This window comes from Palaemon carinicauda, chromosome 5 (genome assembly GCF_036898095.1).
Source record: "Palaemon carinicauda isolate YSFRI2023 chromosome 5, ASM3689809v2, whole genome shotgun sequence".
Lineage (NCBI taxonomy): Eukaryota > Metazoa > Arthropoda > Malacostraca > Decapoda > Palaemonidae > Palaemon > Palaemon carinicauda.
The window spans coordinates 111,902,384-111,930,025 of NC_090729.1; the positions used below are offsets into that span (position 1 = coordinate 111,902,384).

The window sequence follows — 27,642 nt, forward strand, 5'->3', positions numbered from 1 at the left end:
GATTTGGAAGTGGTGGGGTCGTCCGAGTGTAGATGGTTGCTACATCACTGAGAGCAAAAACCTAAGTTTTTTTTTTCACTTATGCTGGATCTTCCAGCTTGGAAGGTAGGTGCTCTCTTACAAGGCCTAACTGATCAAAGGTTTATCAGTTAGTGCCTATGTTTCAGGCTCTGGACAGCCCCTCAAGCATTCACCAGAATGATGGTCCCCATCTTCAAATGGTTAAGGTTACCGAGACTAAGAATTCTTCTGCTTCTGGACGATTGGCTAATTTTAAGGGATTTATTGGAGACGATACAGATTCAACAAGTTTGTTTACTCAGGTGGTTGGATTGGTAGGAGGGTTATAGCCACTGTCAAGAAGTCCCTCCTGGATCTGACTCAGAAACCTGCTATTTGGGAATGATAATAACAAGTTTCTATTCAGGTTTTTCCATGCATGCAGATTTTGTTTCTGTAATGTGTAGCGCACTTTCAGAATTCTTACTGAAAAATGCTTTGAAAACTAGACTCAACTCGGGGATTAAGTTAGTCTGGCAATGAGATGGGTAAGACCAGACTGCTGTTTATGATAGGAGTCCACACTCCTGAACTTTAACAAAAAAGCTAGCAATGTCAAGAAATTATAAAGATAAATTTACTATCAAAACTTGGCTTGCAGATACACCTTTAGTCCTTAGGGGTTTAACAAAAATGAAAAATTTTAAGATGTGATCAACAGTTTCTACAAATGGACTCAAGGTGAAAAATCAATTGGGCTTACAGTATATCTATATAATGATACACAGTTTACACTTACATATTATGATTAGATGAAATCTCTGTAACAAACCGAGTCAATTTACCTTGCATGATCAAACTTTCCAAATGCATAATTATGCACATAGGATGCATATGCTAAATCTTCATTGGCAATGGCAACATGAAGATTAACACCACCGAACACATATTGACGAACTTCAAGGGCAGTCTGAAAACAAAGAGTTATCACCAAAGGTTATGGATAGAAATTAGCCAAATTCATAGAAAAACTGAATCCACTACTGTACTGTACACCTTTTCGGGAATGTGTTTTAGAACTGGTAAACAAAGTGAAGGACTCGAGTCGTTTTTAACTCCTATTAAATGTGAGCATGGTCTGACTAAAAAAGAATGAGGTCCATATCGGAATAAACTCTTTTTCAACAAATAATTCTGCAAACATACAAACACACACGGCTAAAATTATTACTTTTAACAAAACTAGAGGGGAAAAAAGTGGTATATTAAAAAAAAATTAATACCAATGGGAATTTTCATGTTGGACAAGAAGTTATAGATGAGAAAGGAGGTATTTCTTTAGGAGAATTTTCATGTTGGAAAAGAAGTTATAGATGAGAAAGGAGGTATTTTTCTAGAAGAATTTTCATGTTGGAAAAGAAGTTATAGATGAGAAAGGAGGTATTTCTTTAGAAGAATTTTCATGTTGGAAAAGAAGTTATAGATGAGAAAGGAGGTATTTCTTAGAAGAATTTTCATGTTGGAAAAGAAGTTATAGATGAGAAAGGAGGTATTTCTTAGAAGAATTTTCATGTTGGAAAAGAAGTTATAGATGAGAAAGGAGGTATTTCTTAGAAGAATTTTCATGTTGAAAAAGAAGTTATAGATGAGAAAGGAGGTATTTCTTAGAAGAATTTTCATGTTGGAAAAGAAGTTATAGATGAGAAAGGAGGTATTTCTTAGAAGAATTTTCATGTTGAAAAAGAAGTTATAGATGAGAAAGGAGGTATTTCTTAGAAGAATTTTCATGTTGGAAAAGAAGTTATAGATGAGAAAGGAGGTATTTCTTAGAAGAATTTTCATGTTGAAAAAGAAGTTATAGATGAGAAAGGAGGTATTTCTTAGAAGAATTTTCATGTTGGAAAAGAAGTTATAGATGAGAAAGGAGGTATTTCTTAGAAGAATTTTCATGTTGGAAAAGAAGTTATAGAGGAGAAAGGAGGTATTTCTTAGAAGAATTTTCATGTTGGAAAAGAAGTTATAGAGGAGAAAGGAGGTATTTTTTAGAAGAATCTTCATGTTGGAAAAGAAGTTATAGATGAGAAAGGAGGTATTTTTTAGAAGAATTTTCATGTTTTAAAAGAAGTTATAGATGAGAAAGGAGGTATTTTTTTAGAAGTAATCAGACAAGAAGCAAGTACAACAGAAAGAAACCATAACAAGAATATTTAAATTTTTCAACCTACCCTAAGAGTAGATGCTATTAAGAAACAACTCTTAAATTAATAAAACAAAATTTTAAAGCATATTGTATTTTTCCTATCTACATAAAGTTGACACTTTTAAATAGGAGCAAGATTTCAGCTACTGAATCTTTAACAAGGTAGGTGTGGTACTTAGCAGGAGGTAGATGGGGGAGACACCCGCCTACCCGACTGTATCCTGTCACTTTTGACTTTTGGAGTTTGTGAAGTGTAGCTTAAGGGATTTAGGTAAACATTGTTAGGAAAAATACATACTATTAAAAAATGTCTGATTTGTTCCTACGCATACACAAACCATCATTCTTTAACCCTTTTACCCCCAAAGGACGTACTGGTACGTTTCACAAAACTCATCCCTTTACCCCCATGTACATACCGGTACGTCCTTGCAAAAAAATGCAATAAAATTTTTATCTTTCATATTTTTGATAATTTTTTGAGAAAATTCAGGCATTTTCTGAGAGAATAAGACCAACCTGACCTCTATGACAAAAATTAAGGCTGTTAGAGCAATTTAAAAAAAAATATACTGCAAAATGTGCTGGGGAAAAAAATAACTCCTGGGGGGTAAGGGTTGGAAATTTCCAAATAGCCTGGGGGTAAAAGGGTTAAATGAAAAGGAGTCCCCTAGGAAAGATCTCCTCTTCCATGGATATGTCATCCTTCTTGGTCCTGCATGGAAAGAAGGAAGGCAACACCAAAAACCCTGTAACAGCCACACACAGGAATTTAGAAGCTGTTACGGCCTTGACCAGTGCTGACTTAAAGAAAAATCTGTCCTAGGTCTCAGAACACCTATTTCTCTAAAAAGGACATTACCTGGAAGTGTCAGACCAGACATCAAGACTAGTGTGAATGGAAGACACCAACTCATCCTCCTTCTGAGAGAGAGAGAGAGAGAGAGAGAGAGAGAGAGAGAGAGAGAGAGAGAGAGAGAGAGAGAGAGAGAGAGAGAGAGAGAGAGAGAGAGAATGATAAAATCAAATGCCAATTTTATATTCACATTTGTTCACCCTAATTTACAATATAGTGATGTTAACTTTATTCTTAAAGTCAGGATTATTAAATGTAATAATGCATAGTTAATAAAGTTATTTAGAGAAAAAAAGAAATCAGCTGATAAAATCGAATGTCGTGTTATTTACTTTTCTTTCACAAACATGAAACAAGGAATTCCTCACCACAATTAACAATAAAGTGATGTTAATTTTTTCTTAAATTCAAGGTTATTAAATGTAATAATGAATAGTTAATACAGTTATTTATTTCAGGTAAATACAGGTAATTTAGTTAAAATATGAAAAATAGTTGGTGACTCGGGGTCAACATTAGACAGATTTACCATATATCCTCGTATGAAATATTCGCTTAACGACAGGTTTGCTGGAACTGAACCTATTGTTAAAGTAGGGTCGTGGTAATGTCCCTGACTGGCGAACGGCAGACTGGGGTTCGAGTCCCACTCAAACTTGTTAGTTTCTTTGGTCGCTGCAACCTTACCATCCTTGTGAGCTAAGAATGGAGAGATTGGGGGAGCCTATAGGTCTATCTGCTGAGTCATCAGCAGTTATTGCCTGGCCTTTCTTGGTCCTAGCTTGAGTGGAGAGGGGGCTTGGGCACTGATCATATGTATATATGGTCAGTCTCTAGGCCTTTCTCCTGCTCGATAAGGCAATGTCACTGTCCCTTGCCCCTACCATTCATGAGCGGCCTTTAAATCTGCATTGTACTTATCCTATTGAGATGGCAGCCAAACTGCAAAATTCACAAGTAGAAGTAAAGGAGCATCCCTTACCACAACACCCAGAACACAAAGAACAGGATTTTACCTCTAATCGGCTCATGAAGGTGCCACAAGGACTACCTGCAAGATGGAGGGAGGTTCTAAAATTCACTTGAGAAACACTCGCAATCAGAAATACGCTGATGGACAGCGGTCGAAGCAGTGTCTGACTAGAACGGCAACCAGGAGTAAAGTGGAGCGAGTCACACCAACCTGCGGGGATTGGATGCTGGCAACTATGCAATGTTGTCAGAATCCCACAATTTCCTTAATTCTAGTCATAGCCAGGCAGCAATGGATTATAATCCTTTAAATGACGATGGTTTGTATTTCGTGTTAGAACAAATTAAGAATTAAGGTATGCTTCAGTTCAACATTCGTTGACATACTGTACTCACTTAAGAATTAAGCTAGCAGAGTGCACTAACCTTATATACTTGTACTCCTTGACTGATGGCATCAACATTTAACAAGTAAAATCCATAGTCGATGAGTGTATCAGCATACTTCGGATGTTTGTCTCCAAAGACTTCTGTTGCTATCATGACAGCCTGAAAGTAGTTAAAAAGGCAATGTTAACAATAAACTTTATTTTATCGATGCTTATGGAGGTGTAGACCCAAATGATATTTCCCCCTTGTTTTTATAAAGACTGCAGATTTCTTAGCTCCAAAGTTGTCTGTTATTTTGGGCAAGCTAGCAACCACCATCTACTGCCATCTCTTGACAAAAATGTAAAAATTCCTAGTTGTTCAAAACAAATGTTTTACGTGACATAAGTATTGTAAATACTGTAAAGATAAAATTAACTATTTGTATTTTACTTCAACACACAACTCCAGTATATGAGATAAAATTATCTATTTGTATTTTACTTCAACACACAACTCCAGTATATGATTATACTGAACATATATGTTGTGAAGTCAATCCTTCCAAACTACTGTTATAATAAAAATTAATTACAAATATAGTAAACACAGATAAAATTACCAGTAAATATTTTTATTTTACTTAAACATAAAACTATATACCATAATTTAAATTAGTACATTATATGATTCAAGTCAATCCTTCCAAAAACTACCAATACCCGTTAACCGGAGTTATATTCATGTTGCTGATGCACGATAATTTATATCTTTTACCTCTGTGGGGTTCGATTATAAAGCTTAGGAAAATATCAATATCATGTTATAGCAAAACTATATTCTCAGTTTTCAGACACTTGGTAATGTTACCTTCCAAATTCGGCATTTACTGTACATTCAATTGCGTGATTTGCACATTCATAGGTTCTCACTAAATTTCCTTTTGGTTTCCTAGATTGGAACATAGCTTTCCCTGATTCCAAACAGAAAAGCGGCTATGATTATAGTTTGTTTTCTTGCCTTCATTTACAGCTTGTTAGTTTATATTTGACATTACTGTATTTTCTCTTGAGGATCTCTTCTCCTTAGTGAATAAGGGAATAATGTAAAAATGTCAGTCTTATGCTCCTTTGTTTATCATCGTACACTGATTGAAATACAAGCAAAACAGCTGCTATCTGATTCGGTTGTTCAAAACAAAACAGCTGTTTTTTGTCTGGTTGTTGTTGTTGTTGTATGCATTTACGCAATGATTACAGTATAACATTACTAATGATACTTTTATCATTATCTTTTAATTTTCTAACCCACTGAAGTAGAGGATGGGATAAATATTATTACTGGATTACTGTTGATGTCGGACAGTAATGCGCAAGACATGACAAACCAGAAATTGTGCCATGTTTCAAGTCGTTGCGTAGAACTTTGTACAAAAAATTGTTAGTGGTCTTTGTATGAAAATGTAGATTTAGTTAACATTGAATTTTATACATATTGTACAGAACAGTATTACACTATAGAGTGTTTATTAACTACGTACTGTACTCTACAATACTGTGCAGTATATAAATGTAGGCTATTTGTGTGGCGAGTTGCCAAAGTAGTTGAGTCGTCTGAATGAAAACAGCGAACACTTACAGTACAGTTAAGCTATATTGTAGTGATATTACTGTTCATATATTACGGTAATATACACTACAGTATCATCGAGTGTTATAAGACAAGTATTACTAGATAGGAACAATGATGTTTTGTTATAATTGTATGATGACTACTTGGTAAAATTATAGTTTTGGCCAGCGCAACGACTATGTACTGTAGTGTTACGTACTGCACTGTAGCCTTACTGTGTCTAGTATGTAGTGTACATGTGTGCACATGTACTGTACACTGTTGAAGATGAGGAATTTCCGTTAATACCTGTCGTCTTTTTAAACAGGACCTCTGTTGTGGACACAATTTACATTCTGATGATTCAGAATCAACTAAAACGGGTAAAATGGTCAGAAAACCTAGGTCTTTTGGCACAGGCGGTGTCATTGGAAGTCAAAGTTCCGGATGTGTCTTTCACAAAAGTGTCCCTGGAATGGTGGGGTGCAACCATTTGATTATCTTCACCTGTCAGGAAAGTAGTCTGAAAAGGTGTTCGTTATTTTAAGATTTTTTTTTTTTTTTTCGCAAATTCTAAAAGCATGTCTCCTCTGTCATTTCTTAGCCTACTCAAATTCTACTGTACATATCTAGTATAATATACAGTAATTGCCCATTTCATTTAACATCAGAGAAAAGAGGAATCCTAAAATTTTCAGATAAACCTGTCTGTGTCAGAATAAATGCAAAAAAAAAAAAAAAAAAACACAGGATATCTTGAGTATAGATTATTAACATACCTGCTTAATTAGTAACCCAGCTTTCTTGAATTCGCGTTTCAGCACACATGCTTTTGCCGACTGTCTTAGTACATCGATGAGAGCAGGTTTGGGGAAATTGGCAACAAGAGCATACAAAGCCTTAACACTCCAACTATAAGCCTGTTGAGAAAATACAAAATATAAACATTTAATAACAAGAAGTTACCCCTAACAGAAGCAAGCATGTACAGTGATGCATAACTAGCTTAAGTTATATTGCAATTGTCATACATGGCAATCATCCCATAGGTACAGGACGACATATGCGAAAATACTGACAAAAAGCTTTAAATCTTTATTAGTATGACATTTCTAATTGTTTGAAAGTGTGTAACTGATGATCTAAAAATATACATTGCATAATTATTAAGCTTGGCTTTTCCAAATTTCTCCTACAGTACGATACCTTCCATCTTTAGGTGATGCTGTACTCAATCTTTGTAGAATTTAACTCATTTATGGCATATTGATTTACATATCACAAACCCTAACATTTCACACCTATTCTCAAATTACATTAAGACCTATAGTTAATTATCAAAAATCAATATAATTATAAAAAAAAGAGTTCTTTAGTTGTATAAAAGAGCAACTCGGATTACAAGAATGCAAGGGTGCACATTAGAGGGGTCTAATGTACATAAAGAATTTGATGTTCTACAAGAGGACCTGAAATATCTATGGAGCTGTGCCCCATCAGATCCCTTATTGAAAGAAGCACTAATACCACCAAATTTGACTTGAGACGTCAGGTTAGGAGAGACAACCATACATCTAAGAGAAGGCTTGATGGTCTTCCAAGAATTTACAAATGAGGTTAAGAAAGTTAAGAGCTTCTGAGGTTCATCACAATTAAAAATATATTGGTTAAAGATGTATCAGATTTCAGTGCTCACATGCCAATATTGCCATCATCTCCACTATAATAAAAAAAAGTTCAGTCTTCCCTGGATTTCTCCCTGAACTATTATTAAGATTTCATTTACACTTACAACTATCCACTTAGGAGGTAAACAGAAATATCACAATTTTAAAAAATAACTCGTATTTTTCCTAACTATACAAAGCTAAGTCATTTAAAGGGGGTATTATTATTATTATTATTATTATTATTATTATTACTTGCTAAGCTACCATCCTAGTTGGAAAAGCAGGAAGCTATAAGCCCAGGGTTCCTAACAGGGAAAATAGGCCAGTGAGGAAAGGAAACAAGGAAAAATAAAATATTTTAAGAACAGTAACACAAAAATAAATATTTCCTACATAAACTATAACAACTGTAACATAACAAGAGGAAGAGAAATTAGATAGACTAGTGTGCCCGAGTGTACCTTTAAGCAAGAGAACTCTAACCCACGACAGTGGAAGACCATGATACAGAGGCTATGGCACTACTCAAGTCTAGAGAACAATGGTTTGATTTTGGCGTATCCTTCTCCTAGGAGAGCTGCTTACCATAGCTAAAAAGTCTCTTCTACCCTTACCAAGAGGAAAGTAGAGGAAAGTTACCACTGAACAATTACAGTGCAGTAGTTAACCCCTTGGGTGAAGAATTGTTTGGTAATTTATGTGTTGTCAGGTGTATGAGGACAGAGGAGAATCTGTAAAGAATAGGCTACACTATTCGGCGTATGTGTAGGCAAAGAAAAAACTGTAACAAGAGAAAAGGATTCAATGTAGCCTGCCTGGCCAGCCAAAGGACCCCATAACTCTCTAGCTGTAGTATCTCAACGGGAGGCTGATATACCCTTGTGGAAACTGGAAATGGCTAATGAAGAATCATCGAGGTTCTGGCAGCCAATATGACTGCCTCCTTCCACCATCGCATATGGCGGATAGGGTCTGACTTACATGGGGATTGCATTCCAACTCAGCCGGTACTTGCGGGGTGGATGCGGGGGAAAGTGAAAATTAAATGAGTTACGTTAGAATATGTGAAACAAAACATCAATTAAAAGGGGTCTTCCTTAGATGGGAGGAAGTTCCGTGTGTGGCTAATTGGCTGGCTAAAAACCTGGGACCAATATACCCAGTTCGGTAAGAAGGAAAACATGGCAACTGATCCTAGCATCCCGTGACACAAAGGAATAAGCCGTAATGTGCCACGGCCCACTGTATTAATTGAGGTCTATCTTGTAGGGTCTGTAAGCGACCATGTTGAAAACACAAAAAAAGACTGGGACAATACACAATTGCTTATTGCCATTCACTGGTACGACTTAGCATTACTTTTCTAAAATGGGAACTTTTTAAATTCTAGGGGTAATTGTCAATAAATCCAAGCTTCCCAAAGTGAATCAATATGAATATCAGGGGAGGGTCACAGAAATAATGGCTACTTGTATTTTAACTTGGTGTTATATACTGTAATTATGAATGTTTTGCTATATTTGGTGATATATATACTGTACATGTAATGAGATAGGGAGCCTAGGAGTGTCATTAAGGGTGCAGCAATTATTTGGGTATATCAACATTTGCTGGCGTGTCTGTTACCTAACCCTCAAGAAAGCTAGGGTCTGATTGTATGCCAGACTTCACTTAGGTTTCATAAATGTACATGATCAGGCCATAAACTTTGATCTCTTCTTTTTCAATAAAATTTATGACCTGATCATGTACATGATCATGTACCAGCCGCCCGTTAAGATACTACCACTAGAGAGTTATGGGGTCCTTTGACTGGCCAGACAGTATTACATTGGATCTTTTTCTCTGGTTACGGTTCTTTCCCTTTGCCTACACAGACACCGAATAGTCTGGCCTATTCTATACAGATTCTCCTCTATCCTCATACACCTGACAACACTGAGATTACCAAACAATTCTTCTTCTCTCGAGGGGTTATCTACTAAACTGTATTTGTTCAGTGGCCACATTCCTCTTGGTAAGGGTAGAAGAGGCTCTTTAGCTATGGTAAGCAGCTCTTCTAGGAGAAAGACACTCCAAAATCAAACCATTGTTCTCTAGTCTTGGGTAGTGCCATAGCCTCTGTACCATGGTCTTCCACTGTCTTGGGTTAGAGTTCTCTTGCTTGAGGGTACACTCGGGCACACTGCTCTATCTAGTTTCTCTTCCTCTTGTTTTGTTAAAGTTTTTTATAGTTTATATAGGAAATATTTATTTCAATGTTTTTGCTGTTCTTAGAATATTTTATTTTTCCTTGTTTCCTTTCCTCACTGGGCTATTTTCCCTGTTGGAGCCCCTGGGCTTATAGCATCCTGCTTTTCCAACTAGGGTTGTAGCTTAGCATTTAATAATAATAATAATAATAATTCATGGAACCTAAGAGAAGTCTGAAATACAATCTGATCTTACCATTCGTGAGTGAATGTTGAAATATCTGAATAATTGCTGCCCATCTAATGACACTTCCTGATTCCCTATGTCATTACAGGTATACATTGTTGAAAATATATTAAGATCTATTTTCAACCAAAGAACTTAAAAGCTCATTAACTTACTTCTGCATAATTTGATCTGAGCATATACAATGTAGAGAACTCTGAATAAAGTGAAGATAAAACCGGGGTTACCCCAGCTTGCTGTAGCCGTCTGACAAGCTGCATTGCCTGATTGTATGTCCTCTCAGCTTCCTCAAATCTACAGTACCCATTCTGTACATGTAATAATCTGTAAAATAAAAACCTGATAAAATATTCTGCAATTACACGATTTTACTTCTTTCTCCTTTAATCATATCCAATTAAAAGCGTCTTTCAAAAATGATTTAACTTTTCTAACACCTTGAACGATATTTTATATAGGTTGAAATAAATCAAATAGTTTACTTTTAAAATAAAAGTACCTTTTCATGCAAACCCTTACTTATAACAAGCTATTTTCTTTATATATAATAATTGTCTCAGATGCTTCAATCCCTCTAAGGAAAAAGTCAGCCACAGTACTGCAAATATATATAAGGTGATTCTAGTGTCACCCACATCTAAAAGTTTCATTATCTGAGTTGTGTGATCTGTGATCAGCAAGAAATACTGGGGTGGAAGGAAAGAGCTTAAATCAAAAGTACAGTACTATATAGAGTAATGAGTTTAACTGCATTTTTCTAATATAAAAAAGATTACAAACCTAAGTCCTTTACTATAGAAGAATAGATAACAGCAAAGCTGGAACATAGAAGTTAAAATTTAAACGAGGTGAAAACCGACCTATCGGTAGTGGGGAGGTGAAATTACCTACAAATTTATGATTTATTCCTGCATGAATAGTAACCATAGTCCTTTACTTACAGAGGCTCATCCTTAGGTAGGAGGAAGTCCCCTTTTCCAACTAGCTGGAAGCTTAATCTAGTAACCTGAAACTCGAGCATCTTATATGCCTAGGAGTAAGGGTTCCTCACATCTAGTGAACTCCTGAAGGAGAACCAGCAAGTTTCACAGCCCTAGCTGTTAAAAGTGTTGTATTTGAGCTGGAATGCTTTGTGTGGTAGTCCTGGCAATTAAGGGGTCTGAAGATATTGCAACTTGAAGACTATCTTATGATTATGAGATTGCCTGGCTACATCCCACTCCCCACACTGGTAATGAGTGTGGGGACAAGACTCCCGTGCTTAGGCATGGAATACCTACGAGCAGTTTGGGCTTGAATGACTGACAGATTGAGACCAGCTGGAGAGGCTTTCCAATGCTGTACCCCAAGGAAGGGGAAGACTGAAGGGAAAAGAAAATGCCATTCATTCTTCACTTTCACCCTAGTCTTATATGTAACTACAGCCCTTGACTCGCAGTTACTGGACCTGTGTGACTAGCAAAGGTAGCTTACACCACCTACTAAGCAGTTACAACAGGTCCTAGAATAAGAGTGTCAAGAAACCTGCGGGTTACATCTCACTATTAGTAGCTGGTAAATGACATTTCCCTCTTCCACACTTCTTGAAGAATCTGCATCACAGAGAAATTCCTCCCGAATGACAGAGAAGAGCTTATACCTCTCACGTTGTGAGTTCTTAACTTGTGAGCCTTCCGCAGAAGATGAAAAATGTGTTTGAGAGATCTTCCCTCAACCAGAATGAGATCATATTCATGGAGATGATGATCTTGGTTCTTCCTGTAATCATGAAAAGGTGCTGTAGCCGAGGTTTTGTGGTGCTAGTGCATTTCAGATAGCACCATAGAGCTCTCACAGGACACAATAAAAACTGATCAGGGTTATCAGTTACTTCTCTAAGACTCTTAATTTGAAAAAATAGAAATCTGGAATCAGCTTTTGTGATGAAAACTGGAAAAAAGGAGAGATCTGTCTCCACCCCCCTTGAATAGGTGATGTAGTAGGAGAGCCCATGCAGCTCTCCAACACATTTAGCTGAAGCCAAAGTGAGCAAAAGAAAAAAAAAAGGAAGTTTTCCTCAACGATCAGTAGGCCGCCCCTTTCGGGAACATAATACCTTTACCATGTTCCAAGAAGGAGGGCTCACATCAACTACAGGGCAGGTCTGCTCAAAACTCTTAATAAGTATATACATTTCCTCTGAAGAAATATCTACTGTACTCTCTTTAGTCTAAAGACTTGGCTCAAGGCCAAGTGATAGCCTTTTACCTCTAAAATCGAGTAGAGTTTCTCCTTACGGAAGTAGTACAAAAAAAGACGGCAATCAATGGTATAGAGGCTCCAAGAGGAGAAAACCTTTCCCATGACATCAACCTCAAAAGATAGTCTACTTGGCCTGGTAGACACGTGCCAAGGATTTGAGGAGGTATCCGGACATTTGCTGCACGCTCTCTTGAGAAAAGCCTTTCTCAGAGAGATGCTGGATAACCTCATCGTGGGAAGACAGATCCCGGTGCATTATGGAAGAACATGGCATGAGGCTTATGTAGAAGGTTGGGAGAGTTGGCAATTCTATCAAAGTCTCTGTTAGGAGGTACAGAAAGTTTGGGTACCAATCCATGGGTAGCCACCTTGGAGCTACCAACTTTAACAAAAGGTTGGGAGTGTCTCTTACTCAATTCAGGACTCTTTCAAGTTAGTAGAATGGCAGAAAAGCATAAGCTTTGAAGTCGTCCCATGGGTGCTGAAATGTGTCCTCAAACACCGCTTCTGGGTCTGGAACAGAAGAGCAGTAGATCGGGAGCTTTTTGTTCAGAGATATCTCTAAGAGGTCTATCATCGGACAGCCTAACAAAGTCAGGATCTCTGGTGCTACTGAATAACAAAGGCCACTACCCGGAGGTACTTCATGGAGAATGGGTGAAATGGAATCTGATGTAAGCATCTTCCAGATACATTCACCAGGTAATCCTGCAGTCTTATCACTTGCCTGACAGTGGCCGCTGTCTCCATCTTGAAGGGTGTTTGGCGGATGAAGTTGTTCAGAGCCGAGAGATCGATGACTGGTCTCCAGCCTCCAGATGTCTTCCCTACGAGAAAGAGTTGACTGAAGAAGCCTGGAGAGGGGTCATTGACCTCTTCAAGTACATCCTTCAGCAACATGCTCTGCACTTCCTACTGTAGAGCAAGATCTTCTGCCAACCCCTGGTGATATGATGATGATGTCGCCAGAGGATGAATTAGAGGAGGGGGAAGAGCTGATGAATGGGAAGAGGTATCCAGATTGAAGGATCTCCACCATCCATTTTTCTGCTCCTGTAAACATCACTTCCCACTATTGGCCTGAAGGCATCCCCCACTGAATGTGGAATGAGGGGATTGACCTCCCTAGATAAGGCTTTTACCTCTACCTCTTTCTCGACTCTGATTCTATCAAGAGGGGAAAGACTGCAGAAGGAATTTTGAGGATAGATGGTTGAGGTTGTACTCATCCTCTCTCCGTTGGTTTTCGGGGCTGGTTAGGTGGAAGGCTTCCCTTATCTTGACGGAGAAAGTTGAGCAGGTGAAAAGACTCCATCCTCTGAAGATTCGAGTCCTGGGTCTCATTTTGGCACTTTTCGACTGCTGCCTGTACCTCTAGTGGTAAAAAGAGCAATAGCTTCCTAAAGGACAAGTTGCAGATGGTATCCCTCCCGACGACCGATGCATTTATGGAAACGAGAAGTCACCGCCTCTTGACACCTAAGCACCAAGTTTTCCCACTCATTGGCAGCCTGGTTCATAAGAAATTCCACTGTCCTGGCCTGTGTCATGAAAATGTCCTTAAGGGCTTGCTTCTTGGCTGGGTCAGTTAGATCCTTGATGTCTGGAAAGAAGCTGACGGTGCCAGACCAGTGGTCAATCCAGGAAGCCACCTGCATTGTTGCCACGGCTATGACCTTCATGGCCAACAGCTCCCGCTAACCATTATAAGAGCGGCCGGGTGTCAATGATACCACTGCCATCTCAAGAGGAAGAGAGGGAAGGGCCTCCTGTGTGCAGTAGTACTTGCATTGCCAAGGGAAGGCTGCCCGGATCAAGCAATACCACCTCTCTGCCCTAATCAAATCCTTGACTCCCAAGACCTGAGTTTTTATCTTCGTTAAAGTTTCTTTGGCCAAAACTGACCATAGAAACTCGAGTTTGGGACTGGCAGTACTGAGCATGCCGCAAAGTAGGTCGATCACCAACGTCTTACTTTTTAGAGGTGACGTTACTGCCTCTTCGAGGTTATTCACTTTTCTAATGCAGCAAGGAACTTTCCAGAAAGTAGAGTCTGGCTCCCCTTCTACCTCCAAGGATAAAAGAACCCCTGATTGAGGAATAACTCCTCCAGAGGCTTCCAACTCTATCCAGAAAACTGTAAAACCTTTATCTTTATTGAATTCCCTCATTCACAACAAACTGCTAATAATAAACTAAAAGAAAAAAGAAAAATCAAAACAGATAGTTGACGGCGCTGGAAACATTTGTATTCTTCAGCGGCTGAAAACAAAGTGGCTACTCAAGAGTGTACTGTCTGGGGGTTGGGGCTTCCCATCCACCTGCTATCAACTACCGACATCCCACTATAAATTTTAACAGCCTAAGTCCCAGCTAAGCTGAAAACATACTCCTATTAAAGAATGAGGGTTTGTCGCCATGTATGAACAAACTACCATGTCATAATATATAAACAGTACCTGTGACAACACTCTAGTGCACGTGTCATTTGTTGTGGATTTGCGGAGTCTGCTATGAGTTCTTGGCAAGACGTCAACATAAGTTCGGCATCTGGTAACCATCCTGCTTCAGCTAAAAATGTTGACACAGACAGTCCTTGTAAAACCAGACTATCTACTTGCTGTGGAGTGATAAAATTAAAATACTGTATAATACTATTTATAAAATATCTTCCTCAGAAGTCTCCTATAATACATATTTTATTTTTACAAAGAGAAAATCTCATCTAATTCTGTGATTTTTGTGAAAATTTACTGCAAAACAGGAAAAAACTAAAATAAAAATGATTAAACAAGAGCTACCAATAAAAATGCCAATGTCCACTAACAATTTGATTTAAAATTAAAGTACAGTAGAATATTTCAAAATTATTTTGGAGATTATATCTTTCAGAAAATGTAAAATGCTCAAACAAATTATGTCTATACAGTCCAGTACTAAGTAGTTGCAAATTTTTTTCTCAATCCCAGGTACTGAGGCTTCAATGTGTGTTTAGAGGAGTTCTCATATTCAGGGTGCCTATGCTTTGTTTCGCCTCTCTATGAAGATTATTAAGGGATAATATCACAAATTATTAGTAATTTGTATTTTTCCTAACATACTTACCGAGAAACACTTTCTTAGGAGTTACCTGGAACCTCCTCTCAAACGACCAGAGTTTTGTGTAGTTTACCCTACTCCCATTTTCTACACAAATGGTCGTTTGAGAGGAGGTTCCAGGTAACTCCTAAGAAAGTGCTTCGAGGTAAGTCTCTGTGTTGGAACAAATAACTGATTAGCAACTATCAGTTCTTCTCTCAATACTATTTCTGTACAAAGGGTCTTTCTATTTTTACCATAGGTAAATAATTTTCATCACTATTTTGCAGAGATCAAGGATAATCCCACCTCTAAACGGGCATCTTTGTACACACCCTTATGTCATCTCTTTCAGGGTTTTTTCTTTGCAATAATCAGTAACCAAGTGTCCACTTCCTCAATTGTACATATACTGTAGCCTTGAAACTGTTCCTGATCTTGTCTTCTCTAATTCTTGAATCCTTCATTCCTCAAGTAGGTTATGCTTCCATAGGAGTTAGTTCCTACTAGTTTTTCCTTCATCTTTTTTGGAGGACTGGCCTAGACAAGGGTTCCGGGTTTCATGTCCCATTGGTCTCTGAATTAAAAAAATATCTTTCTGCTTATTCCTTTAACTATTATTTAATAATAACTTATTACCAATAAATCTAGTCCTTGAAACTTGATGCTCAATTCCTGAAAACAACTCAGAATCTCAAAAGATTCTCTGCAATAATCACTATGGGTTTTGAAAAGCAAAATTGACTGCTGATACATCCTACTTTGTAACATGATGCAGCTGATAAATGTCTTGGAAATTTGATGGTAATCTTGTGTTATTGCTCTGAATATTTCTATGCCCTTTGATATGTGTGGTCTAGTAAACAGCTCCCAAATTACATGATTGCAGCTTTGCTCTTTGACCTGTAAACTTATTTCAAGTTTCTAATTAGACTGATCGACTCCTGTCGTACTGTACTGTGATTTAATAGGCGAAATCTTCCCCTTTCCATATCTCTAGCAGTGTTGGGTTTTCATCCCTACTTTATTTCTTTTTAGCGATGACATACAGTACTGCATATTACCTCATGCCCTATTCTTGATAATGATAATTATAGAATTAAAAAATATTCCTTCTTTCCTCTTCAGGAGTTTGTTCTCAGCCCTGTTTAAGTTTAGGTAACGATATAAATGCAATGTAATATTCTTAAGTTCATAATGATATCTGGGAATTTGAAAAATTAATCCCTTTCTTTTATCAGTGCTTTGGACTTGGAAGTAAATAATTTTTGAAAACATGGCATCCTTCACCTTGAGAACTCTGGTTCTCAGTAAATGGGTGTGATCTATGCACTTATATGAGCAACTCATTTTCATTCCTATGACTTACCCCTTCTTAGGGAGGAAGATACACTCATAATATACCTTTTAACAGAGCAGATTTTCATCTCATAAATGACATCTGCATTTAACTTGAACTTCCTTAACTGTGATGTACAATTAATACTGTACTTGCTCCTTATTCTATGGAATACTGTATATAACTACTGTACTGTTTCTTGAAGATGGATTAATGCATATTGTAGCCACTTTCTCATTCTGGATGTACACATCAGGCTTCCCTATACCACAAAGACTGCAGATTTTGTTAGCTTTAGGATCAACCAGTTTCACCTGACCCTTAACCCAGTTCCTTCAGGACATGGACTTCTGTCTTTCTATGTTTTCATTTACTGTCACTCTATCTACAGGCCAGGGTTGTCATAATTCATAAGGCCTTTTACTACTATCTCTGGCTTTTAAAAAGTCAAACTTGATATTTTTCAGAACAGCTTCTTTCAGTCTCATGTTCATTAGCAATAAAAATACATATGAATAAAATACTATAAAAGTTCTATATATCTATCTTTAGTTTCAATATAATCAAATTTATCTCATACAAGCCTATTATGAATGATATCGGATAAATATCTCCTTTGATAATAAATTTGTTTTTCCTGGTTTAAAATAGGTGATTTTACCTTTAAAATTCCCTATTATTATAAGTGTTTCTGACTCAAACTTAAAACTAAGATAAAAGTTTGCAAAACTTACCTGCTGATTACTTAAATCTACTTGTGAGCACCTTTGGACATATTCTTTAGACAATAAAGTTGAGATTTTGGTGCGGTGATCTGACAACGCCTGATCCATCAGGGCCTGGAGTAAAGAGAAAAATATTCAAGCATGAAACAGACTGAATTGGGGTTATGAATTAAGGCTATATGACCCAGCACTTGGTTCTATGCGGTCATTAAACACCCAAATTCAACTGGGGTATAACCCTGAAAAAATAAAGTAAGAACAGACGTAGATTAGGATACAAAGTAAGTGCAGCTGCAAAGACCCTCAAGTAATCTTCAGCGAAGTGTACTGACGGCTTTACCCCCTCAAGGAAAAGCATGATATAAAGAACCACAAACGATGACAATCAGTAAATATGGTACAGTACATGGTAATGCATTGAAAATTGTTCACCGTATTTGCAAAAAATATCTATGAACTTTCTCAGAGTAATCATCAAGGTGATTTTAAGACATATTTATCACAGATTACGCATAAAGAGTAAATACTCATTATGTTTTGGCTAACATTTCTCATTAAAATCTAAATGATTTTATAATGACCTTAGATTTTGCTAAAATCCTATTTTATTTGTTAAAATCCTATTTAACCTTAGTTTTGGAAGGTTGTCACAACAGCTAAAACTATCACTGTGTCCCTTCCGTATCCTCTTTACTCCTTCCTACCTCTCTTACCCTGGTGCCTTGGACTTGCTTCTTTGGAAATGTGACTACTGTATATACAACACCTGGTACCATTTAGGTTCAATAGTATTTTTTCAAATAATACATCAAGATTTACAACACATAAAATTATAAAAAAGTAGTTTCATAAATATCACAAACTTTGTTATAAAAAAGTTGTTTCATAAATATCACAAACTTTCAGTTATAAAAAAGTTGTTTCATAAATATCACAAACTTTCAGTTATAAAAAAGTTGTTTCATAAATATCAAACTCTAAAAGTACAGTAACCTGTATTTTTGCTAGCTATACTGTACAAACATCATACATACATACATATACCATAGCACTTCCCCCAATTTTGGGGGGTAGCTGACATCAACAAAGAAACAAAAACAAAAAGGGGACCTCTACTCTCTACGTTCCTCCTAGCCTAACAAGGGACTCAACCGAGTTCAGCTGGTACTGCTAGGGTGTCACAGCCCACCCTCCCACATTATCCACCACAGATGAAGCTTCATAATGCTGAATCCCCTACTGCTGCTACCTCCGCGGTCATCTAAGGCATCGGAGGAAGCAGAAGGGCCTACAGGAACTGCGTCACAATCGCTCGCCATTCATTACTATTTCTAGCACGCTCTCTTGCCTCGCTCACATCTATCCTCCTATAACCCAGAGCTTCCTTCACTCCATCCATCCACCCAAACCTTGGCCTTCCTCTAGTACTTCTCCCATCAACTCTTGCATTCATCACCTTCTTTACCAGACATCCATTTTCCTTTCTCTCAACATGGCCAAACCACCTCAACACATTCATATCCACTCTAGCCGCTAACTCAGTTCTTACACCCGTTCTCACCCTCACCACTTCGTTCCTAACCCTATCTACTCGAGATACACCAGCCATACTCCTTAGACACTTCATCTCAAACAGATTCAATTTCTGTCTCTCCATCACTTTCATTCCCCACAACTCCGATCCATACATCACAGTTGGTACAATCACTTTCTCATATAGAACTCTCTTTACATTCATGCCCAACCCTCTATTTTTTAGTACTCCCTTAACTGCTCCCAACACTTTGCAACCTTCATTCACTCTCTGACGTACATCTGCTTCCACTCCACCATTTGCTGCAACAACAGACCCCAAGTACTTAAACTGATCTACCTCCTCAAGTAACTCTCCATTCAACATGACATTCAACCTTGCACCACCTTCCCTTCTCGTACATCTTGTAACCTTACTCTTACCCACATTAACTCTCAACTTCCTTCTCTCACACACTCTTCCAAATTCTGTCACTAATCGTCCAAGCTTCTCTTCTGTGTCTGCAACCAGTACAGTATCATCCGCAAACAACAACTGATTTACCTCCCATTCATGGTCATTCTTGTCTACCAGTTTTAATCCTCGTCCAAGCACTCGAGCATTCACCTCTCTCACCACTCCATCAACATACAAGTTAAACAACCACGGCGACATCACACATCCCTGTCTCAGCCCCACTCTCACCGGAAACCAATCACTCACTTCATTTCCTGTCCTAACACATGCTTTACTACCTTTGTAGAAACTTTTCACTGCTTGCAACAACCTTCCACCAACTCCATATAACCTCATCACATTCCACATTGCTTCCCTATCAACTCTATCATACGCTTTCTCTAGATCCATAAATGCAACATGCACCTCCTTACCTTTTGCTAAATATTTCTCGCATATCTGCCTAACTGTAAAAATCTGATTCATACAACCCCTACCTCTTCTAAAACCACCCTGTATTTCTAAGATTGCATTCTCTGTTTTATCCTTGATCCTATTAATCAATACTCTACCATACACTTTTCCAACTACACTCAACAAACTAATACCTCTTGAATTACAACACTCGTGCACATCTCCCTTACCCTTATATAGTGGTACAATACATGCACAAACCCAATCTACTGGTACCATTGACAACACAAAACACATATTAAACAATCTCACCAACCATTCAAGTACAGTCACACCCCCCTCCTTCAACATCTCAGCTTTCACACCATCCATACCAGATGCTTTTCCTACTCTCGTTTCATCTAGTGCTCTCCTCACTTCATCTATTTTAATCTCTCTCTCATTCTCATCTCCCATCACTGGCACCTCAACACCTGCAACAGCAATTATATCTGCCTCCCTATTATCCTCAACATTCAGTAAACTTTCAAAATATTCCGCCCATCTTTTCCTTTCCTCCTCTCCTTTTAACAACCTTCCATTTCCATCTTTCACTGTCTCTTCCATTCTTGAGCCAGCCTTCCTTACTCTCTTCACTTCTTTCCAAAACTACTTCTTATTCTCTTCATATGAATGACCTAATCCCTGACCCCACCTCAGGTCAGCTGCCCTCTTTGCCTCACATACCTTGCGCTTTACTTCCACACTTTTCTCTTTATATTTTTCATACTTCTCTATACTATTACTCTGCAGCCATTCTTCAAAAGCCCTCTTTTTCTATTCCACTTTTACCTTCACTCCTTCATTCCACCATTCAATGCCCTTCCTCATGCTGCCTCCAACAACCTTCTTTCCATACACATCACTTGAAATCCCAACAAAATTTTCATTTACTAACTTCCATGCCTCCTCTAAATTGCCAGTTTCTCTTACTTTCACTTCATCATATATCATTTTCAACCTTTCCTGATATTTACTTTTTACCCCCGGTTTTATTAGCTCTTCAACCCTCACTACCTCCCTTTTACATCCACCTACTCTATTCCCCCATTCTTTTGCTACAACTAATTTTCCTTCCACCAAAAAATGATCAGACATACCGTTAGCCATACCCCTAAACACATGCACGTCTTTCAATCTTCCAAACATTCTTTTAGTTATCAACACATAATCCATTAATGCCCTTTCTACTACTCTTCCATTTGCCACTCTTACCCATGTATACTTATTTCTATCTTTCTTTTTGAAAAAGCTATTACTTATCACCATCTCTTGCTCAACACACATATCTACCAGTCTCTCACCACTCTCATTTTCACCTGGTACGCCATACTTCCCATTGACACCTTCTACATCTCCAGCGCTCACTCTAGCATTTAAGTCTCCCATCCATCCATCCATATACCAAGGCACTTCCCCCAATTTTGGGGGGTAGCCGACACCAACAAAGAAACAAAACAAAAAGGGGACCTCTACTCTATATGTTCCTTCAGCCTAATCAGGGACTCAACCGAGTTCAGCTGGTACTGCTAGGGTGCCACAGCCCAACCTCCCACATTTCCACCACAGATGAAGCTTCATAATGCTGACTCCCCTACTGCTGCTACCTCCACGGTCATCTAAGGCACCGGAGGAAGCAGCAGGGCCTACTGGAACTGCGCCACAATCGCTCGCCATTCATTCCTATTTCTAGCACGCTCTCTTGCCTCTCTCACATCTATTCTCCTCTCACCCAGAGCTTTCTTCACACCATCCATCCACCCAAACCTTGGCCTTCCTCTTGTACTTCTCCCATCAACTCTTGCATTCATCACCTTCTTTAGCAGACAACCATTTCCATTCTCTCAACATGGCCAAACCACCTCAACACATTCATATCCACTCTAGCCGCTAACTCATTTCTTACACCCGTTCTCACCCTCACCACTTCGTTCCTAACCCTATCTACTCGAGATACACCAGCCATACTCCTTAGACACTTCATCTCAAACAGATTCAATTTCTGTCTCTCCATCACTTTCATTCCCCACAACTCCGATCCATACATCACAGTTGGTACAATCACTTTCTCATATAGAACTCTCTTTACATTCATGCCCAACCCTCTATTTTTTACTACTCCCTTAACTGCCCCCAACACTTTGCAACCTTCATTCACTCTCTGACGTACATCTGCTTCCACTCCACCATTTGCTGCAACAATAGACCCCAAGTACTTAAACTGATCCACCTCCTCAAGTAACTCTCCATTCAACATGACATTAAACCTTGCACCACCTTCCCTTCTCGTACATCTCATAACCTTACTCTTACCCACATTAACTCTCAACTTCCTTCTCTCACACACCCTTCCAAATTCTGTCACTAGTCGGTCAAGCTTCTCTTCTGTGTCTGCAACCAGTACAGTATCATCTGCAAACAACAACTGATTTACCTCCCATTCATGGTCATTCTCGTCTACCAGTTTTAATCCTCGTCCAAGCACTCGAGCATTCACCTCTCTCACCACTCCATCAACAAACAAGTTAAACAACCACGGCGACATCACACATCCCTGTCTCAGCCCCACTCTCACCGGAAACCAATCACTCACTTCATTTCCTATTCTAACACATGCTTTACTACCTTTGTAGAAACTTTTCACTGCTTGCAACAACCTTCCACCAACTCCATATAACCTCATCACATTCCACATTGCTTCCCTATCAACTCTATCATATGCTTTCTCCAGATCCATAAACGCAACATACACCTCCTTACCTTTTGCTAAATATTTCTCGCATATCTGCCTAACTGTAAAAATCTGATTCATGCAACCCCTAACTCTTCTAAAACCACCCTGTACTTCCAAGATTGCATTCTCTGTTTTATCCTTAATCCTATTAATCAATACTCTACCATACACTTTTCCAACTACACTCAACAAACTAATACCTCTTGAATTACAACACTCGTGCACATCTCCCTTACCCTTATATAGTGATACAATACATGCACAAACCCAATCTACTGGTACCATTGACAACACAAAACACATATTAAACAATCTCACCAACCATTCAAGTACAGTCACACCCCCTTCCTTCAACATCTCAGCTTTCACACCATCCATACCATGTCACCCATGACAACTACATAATTCCTTCTACCCAGTCCTTCCACACACCTAGTTAATTCATTCCAGAACTCATTCCGCTCTTCTTCACTTTTCTCACTACCAGGCCCATACGCACTGACAAACGCCCAACATTCCCTACCCAACCTAACCCTTACCCACATTAACCTAGATGATATCTCCTTCCATTCCACTACTTTACCTGTCATCCATTCACTCAGCAATAAAGCCACACCCTCTCTTGCTCTTCCCCTTTCAATCCCAGACACTCTACCAGACATTTCACCAAACATCCCTTCACCCTTTCCTTTTATCTTCGTCTCACACAAGGCTAATACATCCATCCTTCTATTCCAAAACATACTTCCAATTTCACATCTTTTACTCTCTATCGTACTACATCCACGCACATTCAAACACCCCAAAACTAGAGTGCGGTGTGATTTCACCAAAGGTGAAACTGGGCTGTTAACATTTGAAACACGGTGTTGGTAAAGCCCTGGTCCCTGTTAGCACACAGAGTAGCCAATTAGACCTTCTCTTACGAATTGCGGGCTGAATGAAGAAAGGAGTATAACTTGAAGGGCTTAGGTTTGTATAGTTAGGAAAAATACAAAGTACTTGTTAAGTTTGTGATTCATTTCTACATGAATTCAAACCCTTATCCTTCAATACAAGACTTATATTTAGGAGGGAGAAAATTCCTATAATCATGTTAGATCATTTAAAATCCCGGGATGTCAGGATACTCACTTGAAGAGGTGCAATGGTGTTTACTTCAAGCCACCTTCTACTCACCTGACAAAAGATTCTTAGGTGATAGGTTAGGTTTCTGTCAGGATACAGATGGCCATGAAGGAAACTATATCCTTTTCTGAGAATAAGTAGTAGTTTTGGAAAGAAGTGAAGAGAGTAAGGAAGGCTGGCTCAAGAATGGAAGAGACAGTGACAGATGGAAATGGAAGGTTGTTAAAAAGAGAGGAGGAAAGGAAAAGGTGGGCGGAATATTTTGAAAGTTTACAGAATGTTGAGGATAATAGGGAGGCAGATATAATTGCTGCTGCAGGTGTTGAGGTGCCAGTGATGGGAGATGAGAATGAGAGAGAGATTACAATAGATGAAGTGAGGAGAGCACTAGATGAAACAAGAGTAGGAAAAGCATCTGGTATGGATGGTATGAGATGTTGAAGGAGGGGGGTGTGACTGTACTTGAATGGTTGGTGAGATTGTTTAATATGTGTTTTGTGTTGTCAATGGTACCAGTAGATTGGGTTTGTGCATGTATTGTACCCCTATAGCCTATAAGGGGAAGGGAGATGTGCATGAGTGTTGTAATTCAAGAGGTATTAGTTTGTTGAGTGTAGTTGGAAAAGTGTATGGTAGAGTAATGATTAATAGGATTAAGGATAAAACAGAGAATGCAATCTTAGAAGTACAGGGTGGTTTTAGAAGTGGTAAGGGTTGTATGAATCAGATTTTTACAGTTAGGCATATATGCGAGAAATATTTAGCAAAAGGTAAGGAGGTGTATGTTGCATTTATGGATATGGAGAAAGCGTATGATAGAGTTGATAGGGAAGCAATGTGGAATGTGATGAGGGTATATGGAGTTGGTGGAAGGTTGTTGCAAGCAGTGAAAAGTTTCTACAAAGGTAGTAAAGCATGTGTTAGAATAGGAAATGAAGTGAGTGATTGGTTTCCGGTGAGAGTGGGGCTGAGACAGGGATGTGTGATGTCGCCGTGGTTGTTTAACTTGTATGTTGATGGAGTGGTGAGAGAGGTGAAAGCTCGAGTGCTTGGACGAGGATTAAAAAATTAGACGAGAATGACCATGAATGGGAGGTAAATCAGTTGTTGTTTGCGGATGATACTGTACTGGTTGCAGACACAGAAGAGAAGCTTGACCGACTAGTGACAGAATTTGGAAGGGTGTGTGAGAGAAGGAAGTTGAGAGTTAATGTGGGTAAGAGTAAGGTTATGGGATGTACGAGAAGGGAAGGTGGTGCAAGGTTGAATGTCATGTTGAATGGAAAGTTACTTGAGGAGGTGGATCAGTTTAAGTACTTGAGGTCTGTTGTAGCAAATGGTGGAGTGGAAGCAGATGTACGTCAGAGAGTGAATGAAGGTTGCAAAGTGTTGGGAGCAGTTAAGGGAGTACTAAAAAATAGAGGGTTGGGCATGAATGTAAAGAGAGTTCTATATGAGAAAGTGATTGTACCAACTGTGATGTATGGATCAGAGTTGTGGAGAATGAAAGTGATGGAGAGACAGAAATTGAATGTGTTTGAGATGGAGTGTCTAAGGAGTATGGCTGGTGTATCTCGAGTAGATAGGGTTAGGAACGAAGTGGTGAGGGTGAGAACGGGTGTAAGAAATGAGTTAGCAGCTAGAGTGGATATGAATGTGTTGAGGTGGTTTGGCCATGTTGAGAGAATGGAAAATGGCTGTCTGCTAAAGAAGGTGATGAATGCAATAGTTAATGGTAGAAGTACAAGAGGAAGGCCAAGGTTTGGGTGGATGGATGGAGTGAAGAAAGTTCTGGGTGATGGGAGGATAAATGTGAGAGAGGCAAGAGAGCGTGCTAGAAATAGGAATGAATGGCGAGCGATTGTGACCCAGTTCCGGTAGGCCCTGCTGTTTCCTCCGGTGCCTTAGATCACCGCGGAGGTAGCAGCAGTAGGGGATTCAACATTATGAAGCTTCATCTGTGGTGGATAACGGGGGAGGGTGGGCTGTGGCACTCTACCAGTACCAGCTGAACTCGGTTGAGTCCCTTGTTAGGCTGGGAGGAACGTAGAGAGTAGAGGTCCCCTTTTTGTTTTGTTTCATTTGTTGATGTCGGCTACCCCCCAAAATTGAGGGAAGTGCCTTGGTATATTTATGTATAAATGAATCTATACCCTTTTCAGTTTTACAGGATATGTGTGTGTATTTGTGTGTCAAAAGACTTGTGGGTATATTTCCTCAAGTAGTGCGTTCTGAAGGTTGTCTGGTACTTCCATACTTTTACCTTCAGTACTTGCACCATTTACAAATTGAGGTTCCTCCTGAAGACTATGTTGAAGCAATTCCTCCGACTTCATAAGCCCACACTTGAGTAGGTTCTTTTGGGACCCAACTGATGGATGATGTGCTCTCCTTATCATTTCTCAAAAGGAGATGGTACTTCGGGAGATTTTCTGAGTCTTCCGATGTGATTGTTTGACGGAGACTCACTGCTGTTGTATCTATCAGTATTTCCAAGTATTCCGTCCTCTGCTTGGGCATGAAACTGAACTTTTCTCGATTTACCAAAATCCCCAGCTTTTGGCAAAAGAAGAGAAGCTTGTCCAGATGTTGAAGAAGCTGTCTACAAGAGGAGGACACAATCAGGGAATCATCTAGGTTTCTTAAGAGATGTATGATGTTGGCATGTGCCCAAGCCAAGACGAAAGTGAACATGCGAGTGAACAGTTTGGGGGTAGTAGAAAATCCGAAGGACATGATTTTGATACCTTTCCCCACAAAAGATGAAGTGGAACCACTTTTTGGACGATTAATGGATTAGTATCTGAAAGTAGGCATCTTTCATGTTTGGAAAAATCCTTTAGATGTTCCTCCTAATGTCATCTTGCATGGTGCTCACCGTCTCCATACTTAATCAGGGTTTGCAACATAAACATGCTTAAGGTGGTGTCAATGACAGGTCTCTAGCCTCCAGTTGATTTCTCCAAGAGGAACAGAGGACTGTAAAAGCCTGAAGAGCCATCCCATATGATCTGCAATGCGCTCTTGTCCAACAGTTTTCTCACTTATGCCAGAAGGGAATCTGAGTGAGGGGATGATGAGAGCCAATGAATGGATGATGATAGAATATTTGCTCCAAAAGACCTCTACTGTCCAATCCTTGACCCTGTAATACTGCCACCTTGCCCACTGGCTTGACAGGGATCTCCCAAATTATTGCAGTTGCAGGAAGGGAATACCAGCCTTAGTATCCTCTGGTTCCTCTCATGCCCCTTCTTCTTCTGGCCTGGCCAGAGCAAGAAGGAAAAGGCCAAGCTATTTTAGAGGTTTTTTGAAAGGAAGTAGAAGTAGGAGCAAACCTAGCTATTGAAGTTCAAGTCAATTTCTTTTAGGCTGACTTCAGAAGTGTTGAGGTTGTCGCTTTCAAAGATGATTTAGATGCTTCTATGCCCTTGAAGGTGACAGATCAGAGGAAGAAGGCCTGACAAGTCTTTTTCCACTTATCCACCGTCTCATCACTCCAGCTGTGTTGAATAGAGGAAATATGGAGTGCCAATACTTCAAGTTGTCTGATTTGCATGGCAAATCTAGCTGCTACAGTCCCTCAGTTTGAGGTCCTGAATCTGAACCAGGAGCTGATGGGTCTATTGCATCCTTTGACTCCTTCTCCCTTAAGAGAGGAGAGGATTTCATTTGATCTGATGGGTAGTCTCAAGGCTTCCCTGTTTCCTCTCTGGTCCTAAAACTAAAGCTAGACGATATCCTGAAAAGTTAAAGCAGTTGCTAAATACCTGTAGCTTACTTCCTCCTTAGCTTTAGGTTTGTTCTGCCATGAGTCTTGGATGACAAAGCAACGGCCTGTAATACTGAAGGGCTCAC

The 27,642-nt window shown here is 39.0% G+C and overlaps 1 protein-coding gene across 1 annotated transcript in view; it reads right to left on the minus strand.

Moving 5' to 3' along the window:
- Positions 1-27,642, minus strand: part of LOC137641401 (amyloid protein-binding protein 2-like) — an 87,610-nt gene that overhangs the window by 16,162 nt on the left and 43,806 nt on the right. The window contains exons 3-8 of the mRNA XM_068373924.1: positions 17,510-17,614; positions 14,818-14,978; positions 10,273-10,441; positions 6,788-6,928; positions 4,455-4,577; positions 846-970 (exon numbers count right to left, since the gene is read on the minus strand). Coding sequence (XP_068230025.1) covers positions 846-970; positions 4,455-4,577; positions 6,788-6,928; positions 10,273-10,441; positions 14,818-14,978; positions 17,510-17,614 — 824 coding nt within the window. The remainder of the gene's footprint in view (positions 1-845; positions 971-4,454; positions 4,578-6,787; positions 6,929-10,272; positions 10,442-14,817; positions 14,979-17,509; positions 17,615-27,642) is intronic.